The sequence below is a fragment of the Giraffa tippelskirchi genome, chromosome 8 (genome assembly GCF_054371585.1).
Source record: "Giraffa tippelskirchi isolate mGirTip1 chromosome 8, T2T-mGirTip1v1.2.pri, whole genome shotgun sequence".
Taxonomy (NCBI): domain Eukaryota; kingdom Metazoa; phylum Chordata; class Mammalia; order Artiodactyla; family Giraffidae; genus Giraffa; species Giraffa tippelskirchi.
The window spans coordinates 86,879,730-86,895,539 of record NC_137282.1 but is presented as its reverse complement, the minus strand read 5'-3'; the positions used below and the strand labels follow the sequence as shown (position 1 = coordinate 86,895,539).

The 15,810-nt window shown below is 38.2% G+C and overlaps 1 protein-coding gene across 12 annotated transcripts in view; it reads right to left on the bottom strand.

Moving 5' to 3' along the window:
• FBXO4 (F-box protein 4) overlaps positions 1 to 14,131 on the bottom strand; it is a 287,893-nt gene extending 273,762 nt beyond the window's left edge. For 6 of the 12 annotated variants that reach the window (XR_014061363.1, XR_014061359.1, XR_014061361.1 and 3 more), the window contains exons 1-7: positions 13,924 to 14,131; positions 12,455 to 12,690; positions 9,876 to 10,096; positions 5,497 to 5,572; positions 5,210 to 5,385; positions 1,315 to 1,490; positions 529 to 722 (exon numbers count right to left, since the gene is read on the bottom strand). Coding sequence is in view for 4 of the 12 variants with exons in the window: in XM_081517572.1 (XP_081373698.1) it covers positions 633 to 722; positions 1,315 to 1,490; positions 5,210 to 5,385; positions 5,497 to 5,572; positions 9,876 to 10,096; positions 12,455 to 12,690; positions 13,924 to 14,112 (1,164 nt within the window). In the remaining 8 variants the exon portion in view is untranslated. The other 6 variants (XR_014061364.1, XR_014061365.1, XM_081517571.1 and 3 more) reach the window with 6 other exon arrangements.
• Between the last annotated feature and the right edge of the window lie 1,679 nt (positions 14,132 to 15,810).

Sequence of the window (15,810 nt, the reverse complement as noted above, 5' to 3'; positions counted from 1 at the left end):
GGCTTTAGTACTTCATGAGCTTTCAGGTTATTTGCAAACAGCAAGAATTTCCAGTTATTTTCACTGAATTAGTATTGAATAAGACATAAAGTTAATTCCTACTATTTCAGAAAAGAAACATAAGTTGTATGGCCATACCAGTAAATGAAATTTCAGTGAATATTCCAATCTTTACGCAGTATATTTATTAAAAATAGATAAAACTTATTTTCTGATAACCAGTTAAGGACCCTTGAAAAGAACCTATTGAAAGCTTAGCAAATTGGCTATTCCCCACGATGGCAATCTTTGAACTGAACAGAAGAGAAACCACGAAGAATGAGAGAGGCACAAACTTGTTTTTTTTTTTTCCTTCAGAATTTAATATTAAAATATATATATATATATGAAAGTTATTAAAAAATCTTAAAAGGTTCATTTTGGGGCCAAATGCTACCACTGAAACTTTTTTCTTGTAATCGATTTAAGGTAAAAAGTAAAAATTATATAAAAATTAGAGTGGAGACAGCCATCCAACATAAAGCCTACCTGCAAAAAGGCAGGGCAGAATGAGCTGACTTGAGCAAATATCCACATCATGACCTCAGTAACAAGTTTCAAATGCTTTCAGTTGCCAAGGTTGAAAAGGAGGATCATCTTACATGCTTAGATTCTACTTCTTCAAGAATCCACTGAATACCATTCGAAAAACCAGTTAAAGTTTCAGCCTCTGTGTCCTGGACCTATGAGCAAATAAAAACAGACTATTTGTTACTAAGAAAGTTTAGTTTAGTCGCTCAGTCGTGTCCGACTCTTTGCGACCCCATGGATTGTAGCCTACCAGGCTCCTCCATCCATGGGATTCTCCAGGCAAAAAAAATCATTAAAATCTAAGAGTACACAGCAAAAAAAAAAACAAAAAAAAACTCAGTAAGAACAGTAAGAGTATGTGGGATTTGTTACTAAGAAACTAAGCACAAAATCTTATTATAATTATGTGGGACATTTTTCTGGACACTCAAAAATGAATAGGACTAAAAACAATCACAGTAAACTTCGGGTGAATAACCAGGTTTTGTCTTCTAGAGAGTTTAGATTAAAAATACCATCCTCTCTTCTGTCTTATAATTACTATCAATATGAGGTTTATTACTTATCTTGGAACTCAGCTTTGATATCAAATATCTCCCACCAATTAAGCTACTAAAACTGACTTTTAGAATGCTATTCTATTAAAAAGAATGAATAGAAAAGAATAAAGAAAAATAAAATCAATTAGAAATTAGAGTCAAAAATAAAATGAGATTTTTCTCATCAGAGAAAACAGAACCTTACCATCCATGGGTGGTTTAGATGATTCAGACGCAGCTCATGGGCCAAATAAAAACAAGGCATTCTTTTTACAGTAGCTTGAGAAATACAAGATAAAACCAGCATTGGTCTCCCGGAAGATCCAAAAGCTGGATCAGTCATTGCCATAATACGAGAAAATTCATCTTGCCATTCATGTCCTAAGGAATGTAGTTAAAATCCTTAATTTCTGTTACTTAAAAAATAATAAAACAAAATTAAAAACTATAAAAATTACCAGGATTCAAACATAACAAACTGCATCTATCCCTCTATTTGTGTGTTCATTTACTGATCTTTCATAAAACTACATTAATCAGCCTTGCAAGGATCAGAATTTAGATGGAATCAGAGAAAACAAAAACAGTACCACTTACACGTTTCTATGGTTTAAAGGCAAAAGTACTCTGATGAAAGTATTTTCCTGTCACAAATTCTGTAGCTGTCACTATGCTTTCTTTCAAAGGCCATAGTTTCTAAAATTGAAACATATGATTGAGTCTAGGTTTTTTATTGAAACCGAAAATCTCTGCCTTTCAGTGGAGTGTCAGTCACTGACATTTGGTGGTGGGCAGAATTCTAAAATAATCCTAATGACTCAAATTCTTTTCTATTCCTCCTCTGAGTGTGGGAGGAATCTGTAAACACATGGGATATCACCACCATGGTTAGGCTATATCACAAGACACGGCTGACTTAAGAAAGGGAGACTATAATCAGCAAGCCTAATCTGGTCAGGTAAGCCCTTAAAACAGATGGATTCTTCCTAGTTAGAGAGATCCTCCATTGCTGGATTTGAAGACAGAGGGGGTCACATGGCAAGAAATGAAGATGGCCCATGAAGCTGAGAGCAGCCCCCAGCTGACAGTCAGCAAGGAACAGGGACCTCAGATCTACAAAAGTAAGCTGAATTCAGTCAATAATCTGAGTGAGCTAGATAGCAGATTTTTCCCCAGAACCTCCCGAAAGGGATGTAACCCATCTCTCACCCTAGTTTCAGCCTGTGAGACGCTTGGCTGAGTACCTAGCCATGCTGTACTCAAGACTTCTGACATAAAGAACTCTGAGCTAATAAAGATGCAGTTTTAAGCCACTAGGTTGGCAGTAATTTGTTATATATAGTAATAGAAAACAAACAAACATTTAATGTAATTATCAACACAGTACATTTAAATCTATCACATATTTATTGCATTTTGACTTGTCCCATCTGTTCTTTGTTCCTTTTACCCTCTTTTCCTGTGCTCTTTTGAACTTTTTTAATGATTACATTTTATTTTCACTACTGGCTTATTTAATTATATCTCTGTTACACTTTTTTAGTGGTTCGTTGCTCAGATTTACAATGTATATTTTACACTTACAACAGTCTACCTTTAAAGAGTATTATATAACTTCACATATAGAACCTTATAACACAACATTTCCATTTGTCTTTCCATGCTATGTAATATTGTTACAATATATTTTATTTTTAAAAATATCATGTTTTCCTTTAAATAATGATAAAGAAATTAAAATTAGAAAAAAAAATATTTTATGTATAGCTATACTATTTCTATTCCAAGGCTTTTTCTTTCTTTCTGTAAATGTAGTTTTCCACCCTGTATACTATTCTCCCTGAAGTTTCCTTTAATATTTATTGTAATAAAAATTTGCTGACTGAACTTTCTCAGGTTTTGTCTAAAAAATGTCTTGATTTTGCCTTCACTTTGAAAGATCTCTCTGCTGTATATTATCCCCCACCCATCTTTGCAATATATAAAGATTTCCCTTCATTATCATCTTGCTTTCTATCAGAAAGTCTCTGTGCTTATCTTTGGTCCTCTATATGTATGTTTTGCTTTGCCCTGGCTACCTTCAAGATATTCTCTTTATCTTTTATTTTCACCAGTTTGGCTATGATGTATCTGTATTTTTTATTTATCACATCTGGAGTTCTTTGAGAATCTTGGATCTGTGGTTTATTGTCTTTCAGTAATTTTGAAATAGCTTTGGTCATTATTTGTTCAGAAATTTCTTTTTCCCTGTTCTTACTCCCTTCATATTTTGGGACTCCAATCACATATAAATTGAATCAGGGGTCCACATACCACACACTATAGATATTTTTATAAGTAATTATTTTGGTAAAAATAGCCAAGCCCATTCATTTGCAAACTCTCTATGGCTACTTCTGCAGTATAGAATCAGAGCTGAGTAATTGTAAGAGATTATATGGCTCACATGCCTAAAATATGTACTACCTAGACCTTTAAGAAAATGTCAACCCCTGAGTTAGATCACTTCATTGGTTTCTTCCAGCTCTTGCTCTGCCCTCCCATACCAATTTTTCCCTTTTTAAAAAATTTTATTTTTTAATTAATTTCTGGCTGTGCTGGGTCTTCCTTGCTATGTGGGCTTTTCTCTAGTTGTGGCAAGTGGGGGCTACTCTCTAGTTGCAGTGCACAGGCTTATCACTGCAGTGCCTTCTCTTGTTGCAGAGCACAGACTCTAGGGTGCATGGGCTTCAATAACTGCAGCACGTGGGCTCAGTAGTTGTGATTCCCAGGCTCTAGGACACAGGCTCAGTTACTCCGCAGCATGTGGGATCTTCCTGCACCAGGGATATAACCCATGTCTCCTGCATCGGCAGGTGGATTCTTGACCACTGAGCCACCAGGGAAACCCATCTCTTTGTTTTAATTTGAGTAATTTCAATTGATCATCTTCACATTCACAAAAGGTTTCCTTTGTTGATATGTCCATTGAAGGAACTATTCACCTGTTGTATTTTTGGTATTTAGCATTCCCATTTTACTTTTTTCATAGCTTCTTTCCCTCTGCTGCAAATCTCTGTTTGTTCACATATATTGGTCACTTTTTTTTACTAGATTCTTCAATATATTAATCATAGTTCTTTTTATGTCCTTTTCTGAGGGTGCCAATATTGAGGCCATTTCTGGGTCTAGTTCCATTGACTGCTTTATCTCTTAAGAATGGGTCATTTCATTTTTTTTTTTTTTTGTACCTTATACTTTTTAATTTAATGCTAGATGTTTTATGTGGCAGAACAGAAGAGACTGAGGTAAAAAGATTTACTTCTACAAATGGGTGTGCTTCTTCTGTTAGGCCATTAATGCAGTGAGATAAGTACAATTAGTCAGTAGTTGCGCTGGATTTGGCTTTCGTTGTTACAGTTAATTTCAGTGCACTATAAACTGTAAATTCTTTCAGTAGTGAACTGTTTCTAGCTTTTTCCAAGTGAGAATGATATATTGTATATTTACACCTTACCCTGTTCACAAAGGATCTGGAAAAGAAATTACAATATCGGCTTATAGCCCAATAGTATTCTATTTTCATGCTATTTATCAATGTGAATGGCAATTATTCAGAATATATGGGGAGTGTTCTTAACTAATCCACGTTATTAAACACTCCACCAAACCTCTCTATCTGGATGATTAAAATAAGCTAAAAATTTTCATTTACCTGCATAAATTATTTGAATAAGGCCAAAAGCAAACAAAATATCAATAACTAAAAGTACAGAAGCATGAGACAACAAAAAAATACTATGTAGTTATAGTAGCAAACTTCAGTGTGCACCAGAATTCTGTAAAGTTTGTTTAAAAAAACAGAGCCAAGACACAACCCACATCTATGAGTCATAATCTGTCAGGATAGGAATCAGGCTGCTATGTTTTTAACAAGATCTGCAAGTGATCCTACTGCTTATCAAGGTTTGAGAATCCAATATTGATAGTAATAATATTAACACAATCACACTGATAAAATTAGCCATGATATTCTTAACAAGCCACAGTAAAACCTAAAAAAATACTTTATTAGCTTTGCAAAGAAAGTGCTTTTAAAAGGAAAATAAGATAATGCTTACTTTTATGAGCTTCAGCATTTGCAACATAGATGAACCCATCAACAACTTCACACACCTTCTGAATTTGTGGAATTACACTGTACCGGCTCCCTTGTTGATCATCTCCTTCATTCTGTATACTGAACATCTTGTTAACTGCACTTGTATGTTCTTCTCTTGCTCTATCTCTTTCCTTTCTATGAAAAAAATGTAAATATAAAACATAAACAGACACTAAACAGGCTTCACCCCCCCTAAAATATTCTATTACTGATGTCTCAGGTAGGCTGCTAAGAAGGTAGCCTTACCTTGTAGTTGAATATAGTATTAGGATGTTGAATTTATGTTGATTGCTCAACTGAAAACTAACTCCTGATCCAATACCTAAAGGAGAAAATTACAGTTATCAAAACAAGTCACAAAGATAGCAAAAGATGACAATGAAAAAATTACTTAATATAAAAAGAGCAAACAAAAAACTATAACAAGTTATATATAGCTTTGGAATAAAATGTTTATATTGAAGAAAAGATGCTATATGCAATTTTCATTCACAAAATAGTAAACAATGGATACAGAATAAAAAACTCTTAGGCTTTAACATTGCTTTTTATACCATCATCACTATCATCATTAACTTTATTATCATCCTATCAGTAGCAGCTGCATCATAACAACTACTTCTACTTATCTTCAAGACTGACTTAGTTTCACTTTTTTTATGTTTCTCATTAGTCTCATACTCCATACATTCAGCCAAATAGTTTTTTTCCCTGCACTCTGAAAAGGCATTTTTAAATTCATGGTGTCTTAGAAAATTGAAGAAATACGGCAAACACTGAAATTTGGAATTAGATTTGAGCTAGAATTTGTCACATATACCCATGTTTCTGTGAGCCTTGGTTTTGACACTGAAATATAGAAATAATACACATTTTTTAGGGTTATTGTAAGCATTAAATGAGATCACATACATAACTGGTAAGTAACAGGTGCTAAGTATTACTTCTTCAGTTCAGTTCAGTCGCTCAGTCATGTCTGACTCTTTGAGACCCCATGAATCATGGCACGGCAGACCTCCCCGTCCATCACCAATTCCCGGAGCGTACTCTAACCCAAGTCCATCAAGTCAGTGATGCCATCCAGCCATCTCATTCTCTGTTGTCGCCCTCTCCTCCTGCCCCCAATCCTTCCCAGCATCAGGGTCTTTTCCAATGAGTCAACTCTTCTCATGAGGTGGCCAAAGTATTGGAGTTCCAGCTTCAACATCAGCCCTTCCAATGAACACCCAGGACTGATCTCCTTTAGGATGGACTGGGTGGATCTTCTTGAAGTCCAAGGGACACTCAAGAATCTTCTCCAATATTAATTCTTACTATATTTTATATCTAAATCATTCAACACTGTTATTTGTCCTTCTTTCTTAATGCCTTCCCTCCTTTGTGTTAACACTTAGGGATTGATTCTCCTCTTGCCTCCTGGAAAGATCCTTCTCCTCTTTGGCTTTGTGTCTTTTTGCTATATATTAATAAATGTCCTTTTAGGTCTGTCTACTCCTCTCCATTCCCACCCACACCTTTAATTTAGATATCATCACCTCTCACCTGAACTTCTGTAATCATTTCTAACTATGCTCCTAAATCCACTTCTGTTCCCTACTATCCAATCTTCTGACAGCAGCTGGATAGATTGCTTTAAAATGTCTTTAATTATGTCTATTCCCTTCAAAGCCACTGCTCTTCAGATAAATAAAACTTTAATATAATATGGCCTCTACTTACCTCATTGTGCTGTGCTTGGTCGCTCAGTCGTGTCCGACTCTTTGCCACCCCATGGACTGGAGCCCCCCAGGCTCCAGTCCATGGGGATTCTCCAGGCAAGAATACTGGAGTGGGTTGCCATGCCATTCTCCAGGGGATCTTCCCAACCCAGGGATTGAAACCAGGTGTCCTGCACTGCAGGTGATTCTTTGCCATCTGAGCCACCAGGGAAGCCCAAGGACAACTCCATCTTTCATATCCTTAATCCCTGCATTATAACCAATCTAGACATTTAAAGATGCTGTGCCATGCTATCTTACATCACCATTTCAGGCAACACATTATATAGAGATCTTAGTGGGGTCTGCAAGCATTTCAGGCAAAGTGGCCCTAGTCTTCCCCCACCAGGGGACTTCCCAAAGATAATCATAAAAACATTCTACCATGTTGGGAAAGATGGAAGGCAGGAGGAGAAGGGGACAACAAAGGATGAGATGATTGGATGGTGTCACTGACTCAATGGATATGCATTTTGAGCAAGCTCCAGGAGATGGTGAAGGAAGCCTGGTGTGCTGCAGTCCATGGGGTCACAAAGAATCAGACACGAATGAGTGACTGAGTAACAACCATGTCTCTGATCTTTGTTTTCATCAGTTTAACTTCCAGAAACTACCTTCTCAACACATCTATCCTCAGTCCAATAAGATATGCATGCTGTTTTGCCTCAGCTTGCCAATGACTCATCCCTTTACCCATCCCTGACCTTGCAGGATGTGAGGCACAGTTAGACTGGCAATTTCAAACAATCACAATCACTCCGGAGAATGAAATGGCAATTTCATAATCAGCCAATTTCCCCATATCCCCAACCTCTTATTGAAATGGGTTTTTTCCACCTCATGACCTCACCTGAAACTGGCCTGTGCCTAGGTGCTGCTTCTCTTGCAGTGGGCTTCCAGTAACTAAACTGCTTATTCTCTCACATCTCAGGGTACAGAGATGAGATGACTGTTCTCTATTACTCCTCAATGCCATGTCTTAAACCATTACTCACCAACCCTCTTGAAAAAAACTCCATCTCTTTGAGACACAAACACCATTTAGTTCTAATACCATCTCCCTGTCCTTAACCTGGTCACTTATGAATCTACTTTTGATAATCCCTTTCTCCAAACATTCACTGAAGATTATATAGCACCTGGCTCACAATCTTCCTCTTTATCCTTAGAAACTTCCAAGTTCACATGGACTTCATATGATTCCCAAATCTTCATTTCTAGCCTAGATTTTTCTCTTGAGACATGAATGCATAACGTATTCCATAAAATCATTCATTTATTTATCAAATACATATTGAATGTCTACTATGTGCCTGGCACTACAGATACAACTAAGAATAAAGCTGACAAGAGGGACTTCCCTGGTGGTCCAGTGGTTGAGAATCTATCTGCCAATGCAAGGGATACGGTCCAGAAGATTGTACATGTCGCAGAGCAACTAAGTCTGTGCACAACTACTGAGCTTGAATGCTGCAACTATTGACACCTGCATACCTAAAGCCCATGCTCTACAACAAGAGAAGCCACCAAAATGAGAAACCTGAGCACTGTAATGAAGAGCAGCCCTAGCTAGCCACAACTAGAAAAAGCCCACATGCAGCAGCAAAGACCCAGTGCAGCCAAAATAGTTTAAAAAACAAAACAAAACCTCTTAAAAACAAAGGCTGAGAAGATTTCTGGTCTAATGGAACTAACATTCAAATGGCTAGCTTGTAGCAGGCATCTCTACTTGAATAAAAAGTTTCTCTTCCTACTTCTGTGTTTCCTTAATCTAGAGAATGACGCCATCATCCAATATGAAAATCAGACCCAGAAACCAGAAGTTATCCTTATTACTGCTGATACACATTGAGTCAATTCCGTATCCTTCATATTTGATCACAATATTATAGTTGTTTCTTAATGGGTATTCATGCCTTTGGAGCCCCTTCTAATCAATTCTCCACTCAGGAGCCAGAGTAATGTATCTAAAATGCCATCTTGATCATCTTACTTTTCTGCTTCAAATCCTTCAATATAACGCTAAGTTTGACATATAAACATCTTCTCACCTGGCCCCACTCTAGACACACAGAGCTACTTCAAGTGTGTCATGCACACCCAGAACTTTGAGAATTTAGAGGTGTAGTTCTCACTGCTTAGAATATTTTACCTTGTCTTTTTTTGATGGCCTACCCCTGTTTATCATAATGACTCATATAAGGCATCATGTTCGATGCAGAGCCTTCTGTGACCCTTACCTTTCTACACAAAAGCTCATTACACCATTTTCTAATCACCTGTATACATGTCTCTGCCCTCACCTAGACCTTTCAGGGCAAAGAGGAGATTTTTGATGCTGTTTGTTTTAAATCACTGCATCTTTAGTATCTAATAGGTACCCTCAACAAATGAAAAAGTAAAGGAGAAGCTAGATCACTGTTAAACATGTTTATTATATATCCTACTTACCAAATTAACTACATGGTTGTTGTTGCTGTTGTTTTTCATAGAAACAAAGGTAAGGTGACAATTTAGCTCTTTTTTGAAATTCCAATACATATCAAACTACTTTGAATATAGTAGATGCTGAATGGTTTTTACTATAACATTCTTTTAAAATATGGTACAAAATTTTGACAACATACAATTTGCTTTCACATAATCTCATATTCTGGACTGAGGAAGTAAGAGAAAGCTTATCTCTTATAAAAAAGTAGATTAATTCTTTCAGTCCACAGAGATATGAGGGCTCCCATGCATCAAATTAGTACATTTCATTACATCAAAGAGTTAAATAATCTAAAAAACTAATTTTTTCTATGTAATCCTAGAGTCAAGCTCAAAGTGTTTGAATTATTATGAACTGTACATTAACATGAAAATTACCATCAATCTGCCTCTGAGGCAAACCAGCTGTTGGGCAAAGTTCCTCAGAAGACATCAAACTCAACACCAAAGATGTATTTAGTTCTTCCAAACCTGGTCCAAACATGGCAAATCGTGGTTCATTCTGAATGATCAATGAGTGTAAAAATGAGGTGACAGCTCCATACATAGGACGGCTAGATTTTGAGGATCTTCTTGTATGTGGACAGCACATTTTATAGCTGTATAAAATTGTCACAATTAGAAAATTAACACAAACACTTATTTAGCCATTTACTCATTCAACAATATATAATGCATTGAAAACTTGCTAGACAAAAGGGATACAATGATTATACAGTCCTAGTCCTCATGTAGGGCAGTGGAAGACAGATATTATTATATTAATAATACATATGTCAAGTGCTGTGATAGAAAAAGCACAAGGTGCTATGGGAGTAGTAGTGGTCAAGTAACTGAGGAAGTCCTCCCCAAAAAGTGGTTACTTTCTAGTTTTTCATTTAGATTCTCTCATGAAACACTTGGTCTATCATGTGTTTTAATGGTTAAAATTCACTACATAGAGCAGTAATTCTCAACCTGGGGAGATTTTGCACCCCCTAGGAACATCTATTAATGTCTGGAGACATTTTTGTCATCACAACTACAGGGGGAGTGGGGCAGTGCTACTAACATCTAGCAGATAGACTCCTGGGATACTATTAAACATGCTACAATGCATACACAAGACAGTTCCCATAACACCTGGTCCAAAATGTCAACAGTGCCAAGACTGAGAAAGCCTGCACTAAACTACTTAGATAGCATAAAAATGTCTTTAGAGGTAAAAAAGAAAAAAATTACCAAAGCTACTGATATAACTGAATTTCTTAGGGTACTTCCATTAACATTAACAGTTCAATAAGAACTTATTACAGGTAACCTAGCAAACTAAGGGAGAAGGCAATGGCACCCCACTCTGGTACTCTTGCCTGGAAAATCCCATGGATGGAGGAGCCTGGTAGGCTACTCTTAGGCAGTCGCTAAGAGTCGGACACGACTGAGCGACTTCACTTTCACTTTTCCCTTTCATGCACTGGAGAAGGAAATGGCAACCAACTCCAGTGTTTTTGCCTGGAGAATCCCAAGGACAGTGGAGCCTGGTGGGCTGCCGTCTATGGGGTCGCACAGAGTCGGACACGACTGAAGCGACTTAGCAGCAGCAGCAAACTTAAGACAGAGAAGGCAGAGCGTCTTCATTTTCACTTTTCACTTTCATGCATGGCAACCCACTCCAGTGTTCTTGCTTGGAGAACCCCGGGGACAGGGGAGCCTGGTGGGCTGCACCGAGTCAGACACGACTGAAGCGACTTAGCAGCAGCAGCAGCAAACTAAGAATCATGTGAAACAACTTCTTCAATAGCCATAAATTTCTAAACTAGTGATTCAACATGTTATCAAAAATTAAAACAAAGTTGCTCAAATCTAAATAAAACCTAAAGCCCTTTAAATCAAGCTGGTTAAGACAATCACTAACTTTATAAGAAAATCATCTTTACTTAGGAATCTTGTAATTTAAAAAGGAAAAAAAAAAGTCAACATTGCAGCAGGGCAGATTTGGCCAAGCCTCACCACTTTAATTAGTCATATAAGCCACTTATAGTCTGAACTTCAGTTTTTTAAATTTGCTTTATTCAAGCAATAACAATCAACCCAAGATCACAAGAATCAGAAATAACTTATATGCTCACAAATGGTCATGTTGTTTGCTACTAAATCGTCTCTCTCCAGCTAGAGCATGCCAGGCTCCCCTGTCCTTCACTATCTCCCAGAGTTTGCTCAGATTCATATCCATTGAGTCAGATCACAAATGTTTATTACTGTAATTATTACTATCCCTATGAAAACACGGTTCCACAGCACCACGGATACACTTGATGTCTTGGCTGGCTGTGGGACAATGTAGAAGTAAGCAGCAAGTGAGACTACAATGCTACGCTGTTTAGTCATTAAGTTGTGTCTGACTCTTTTGAGTCCCCATGGACTACAGCCTGCCAGGCTCCTGTGTCCATAGGATTTTCCAGGCAAGAATACTGGAGTAGGTTGCCATTTTCTCCTCCAGGACATCTTCCTGACCCAGGGATTGAACCTTCATCTCCTGCACTGCAGAAGGATTCTTTACCACTGAGCCATCACTTGTTAAAATTATACACATGCACATTTTAGTCAAGGAGTCTCACAAGACTTGATGTAATGGCATCTGTATTGGAATAAGGATTCTAAATAACTTAAAATATGAAGGAAAAAAAAACCCCACATGTAGCTAGTAAGTCTAGCACAGGAAAACAATCCTTACCTAAAGCACAAATATTCTTCTTCTTCTTTTCTTTTTAGGTGCTATCTTCTGTCACAGACTTTTTTTTTGCTCTATAGTAGGTCCTGAAGGATGTTATTTAATCTAACACCGGATTCTTACAAAAGGACTCTTAGATGCAAAATTCATGCCACAAATTTGTAGGAGGACCAAGACTAACTTAGGCTACTGACTCGCTATAATCAAATTAATATCTTCTTTTTAATTCATAAAATTAGATACTTACACTGCCATGTAGTCAAAAAATGCACCATCGGTGACTTCAGACATAGGCTTTTTTAAGATTTCTAGATCTGGAAGAGACTTCCAGTCAACAGAAGACCAAGAAGGAAGATCTCGCAAAAGAAAATATCTCCACAGAACTGGATCTCGGACAGTTTCATTCCAATAATGACTTGTACTTCCCAACTGACATAGATCATGAGGTGAAAGAAATGACAAAATATATAGCTGTACGTCAATCTGAAACAGAGGGAAGCAGCAGGTAGGTAAAGGGGATGAATAATTTACCTTGGCAGATAGATTTTTTTGAAAAATAAATTACAAATTAACAATTATACTGGGAAACTAAAGGTCAACTGAACAATTTATCATTTTAATAATTAAATCTATCACGATAAATTACAAAATTAACAAACAATTTTTATACTAAACAGCAAAAGATCAACTTAATAATTATCTTTAATAATGAAATCTACCATGCTGAAGTTAATTTCCTGCCTCAGGGTAGAATCATAATGAACACTTCACTTTAACACATTGAAACATTCCTGAAAAACCACCCATTGCTCTGGATTTTTCAAGCAAAATAATCAGTTTATTTAATTTCTCCTCATGAATATTCTACCAAATTATTTGAATTAAATTACTTAATGAAATAATTTATTCTTCAAAATAAAATCTTTATCAAGTGAACAAACTTCTGATTTTATCATTAGATCAAATCAAAGGGTATATTTGTCACCTGTGTTCTTCTGTAAAAACGTGTTATCTCTGCAAGGAAAACCATGGAGGAAACTTAAGCCTGCAGTTTTCAATTTCTGATGTACCTCCGAGGGAAGTGACAACAGTCCAGCTAAGATACAGAATTTTAATAATTTCTAAGATATTCTCCTCTTGCAGTTTTCCCATCTTTCTAAAAAGTTTATCAAGGAATGATGTGTGTCATTCTCAAAGCCTGCTGTAACTTGAGGCCCTTGTAACTTATTTAATTTCACTTGTCGGTTTTGTTACTTGAAATACACGGTAAGATAATAGCAGCAAAATCCTTAGAGTGTTTTGATACGTGAAGCCTAGGATGAAAGATGCTGAGAACACAGACGCTGAACGCTGTCCATGCTTTTCCAGAATGTCTGGAATGGTCTCAGCATTTCCTCAACCGGATGTTCAGGGTGTCCCAATCCCCAAACTCGTTTTGGGGGAGAAAACCTGAAGGTGACCTGGAAGGTTACCAGGGCCCTCCTTGCAGGTGAGCTTCGCAGCAAACTTCGGTCCGGCTGCCAGGCACGAAGCGTCAACGCTAAGGCGTCTGTTTTCAACTGCTGCCCCTCTAGGTGACGACAGTGCCCGTAAAGCTGCATGGACGGAGCCAGACATAGGCTGGGCACAGCGGGCTACCCCCTCCCCGGCCCCCCAAGAGGCCGCCCCAGCGAGAGCCCCTCCCTGGGTTCCTCGCGGGCGGCGACCGACGCTCACCGGCAGCCGCGTCAGAGAACTGGCCTCCTCGTCCGCCTCCTCCGCGGAGGCCCTCGGAGCCGCCCTCTCCTTGCCAACCGACTGCCAGAAGTTCCTCCAGCCGCTGAGGAAGGCCGCCTCCAGGCGGCCCCAATCGCTGTGAGAAGGCTGAGGCGAACTCCCTCGGCTGCCAGGCTCGCTTCCCGCCATGGCTGCCTACGCCTCTCCCGACGCGCCGCAGGGTGACGCGGCGCAACCGCGCCCCGCCTCCTCCCCCTTCCTTTCCCCCTCCCCGCTCCGCTCCCTACGTTTCTCCCAACCCCTTGCCCTCCTGCACCGGTCCCACCCCAGAAGAAGAAGCCTCCAGAGCCTGGGAGAGAATGGAGAGATGGCCCAGTTGAGCGTGTTTCGCAGCTGAGCTTGAAGCTCCCACAAGAAACCACTGCTCCCCTCACTGAAGGCCTCATCCTCAGTCGCACTGACCTCATCCATTGATATAAGATCTCTCGCCCTTTGCCCCTTTATAACTGCGTTACTTCACCCAAGGCGGTCCCTCTGTGTGGTACTCATTTACTCTTTGCCTGGGTCTGGGCGACTCTTACTTATGCAATATATGGCCCTGTTCCACTATTTGGGGCTTAATGCCTGATGCTAGGAAAGACTGAAGGCAGGAGGAGAAGACAGAGGATGAGATGATTGGATGGCATCACCAACTGATGGACATGAGTTTGACAAAGCTCCTGGAGTTGATGATGGACAGGGAAGCCTTGTGTACAGTAGTCCTTTGGGTCACAAAGAGCCGGACAGCGCTGAGCCACTGAACTGAAACGGAAACCTGGTTTAACTCACTGTCAAGCTGCAGTTTCCAGGACATGCAGCTATCCATTCTCTTCGTGAAAATAATCAACTATGGAATTTCTTCAGAATTAGCCTCTGCCCACCATTGTCTTATCTCAATTGTTAAAACATTCTCTCATGTATTACCCAAATCACCCATTTAAAAAAAATCTTTTTTTTTTTTTTGTTGCAACCTTTTTAAAGTATAGTTGATTTATAACATGTTAATTTCTGGTATGCAGCAAAGTGATTCAGTTATATGTATATATATATATATATACTTTATATGTATATACATACTTTTTTATATTCTTTTCTGCTACAGTTTAACAGGCTATTGAATATAGTTCCCTGTGCTATTCAGGAGGATCTTGTTGTTTATCCATTCTATATATAACAGTTTGCTTCTGCTAACCCAGAACTTCCCCTTCATCCCTCCCCCACCCCCTTCCCCTTGGCACCCATAAGTCTGTGGTATATGTCTGTGAGTCTGTTTTGAAGATATGTTCATTTGTGTCATGTTTTAATTTCCACACATAAGTGATATGGTATCTGTTTTTCTCTGACTTCACTTACTATGTTTATTCTATGTCCAGTCATGTTGCTGCAAATGGCATCATTTTCTTTTTTATGATTCAATAATATTCCATTGTATGTGTATATACCACTTGTTTCTCCATTCATCTGTCCATGGACATTCAGTTGTTTCCATGTCATGGCTAGTATAAATACCGCTGCTATGAACATAGGGTACATGTATTTTTTGAATAATAGTTTTGTCCAGATATGTGCCCAAGAGTGGGAAATTAATCCCTTTTAATAGCCTTCAAAAATAGAACAGAGGATCAGCAACTAAACAAAACCATTTAAGCCTTTAAGGATCATGATAGGCTACAGGAAACATATAGAAAACTCGTGTGTATTTATACAAATAGTTAAGTATATAACATGTTTAACATAATATTCATCTCAATCTGTATCTACATCCATATTTATATTCTACATAGCAGAGCGCTATAGTGCTTAATAATGGACACAGTGCTTACCAGCTTGTATTTACACTTCAAAAGT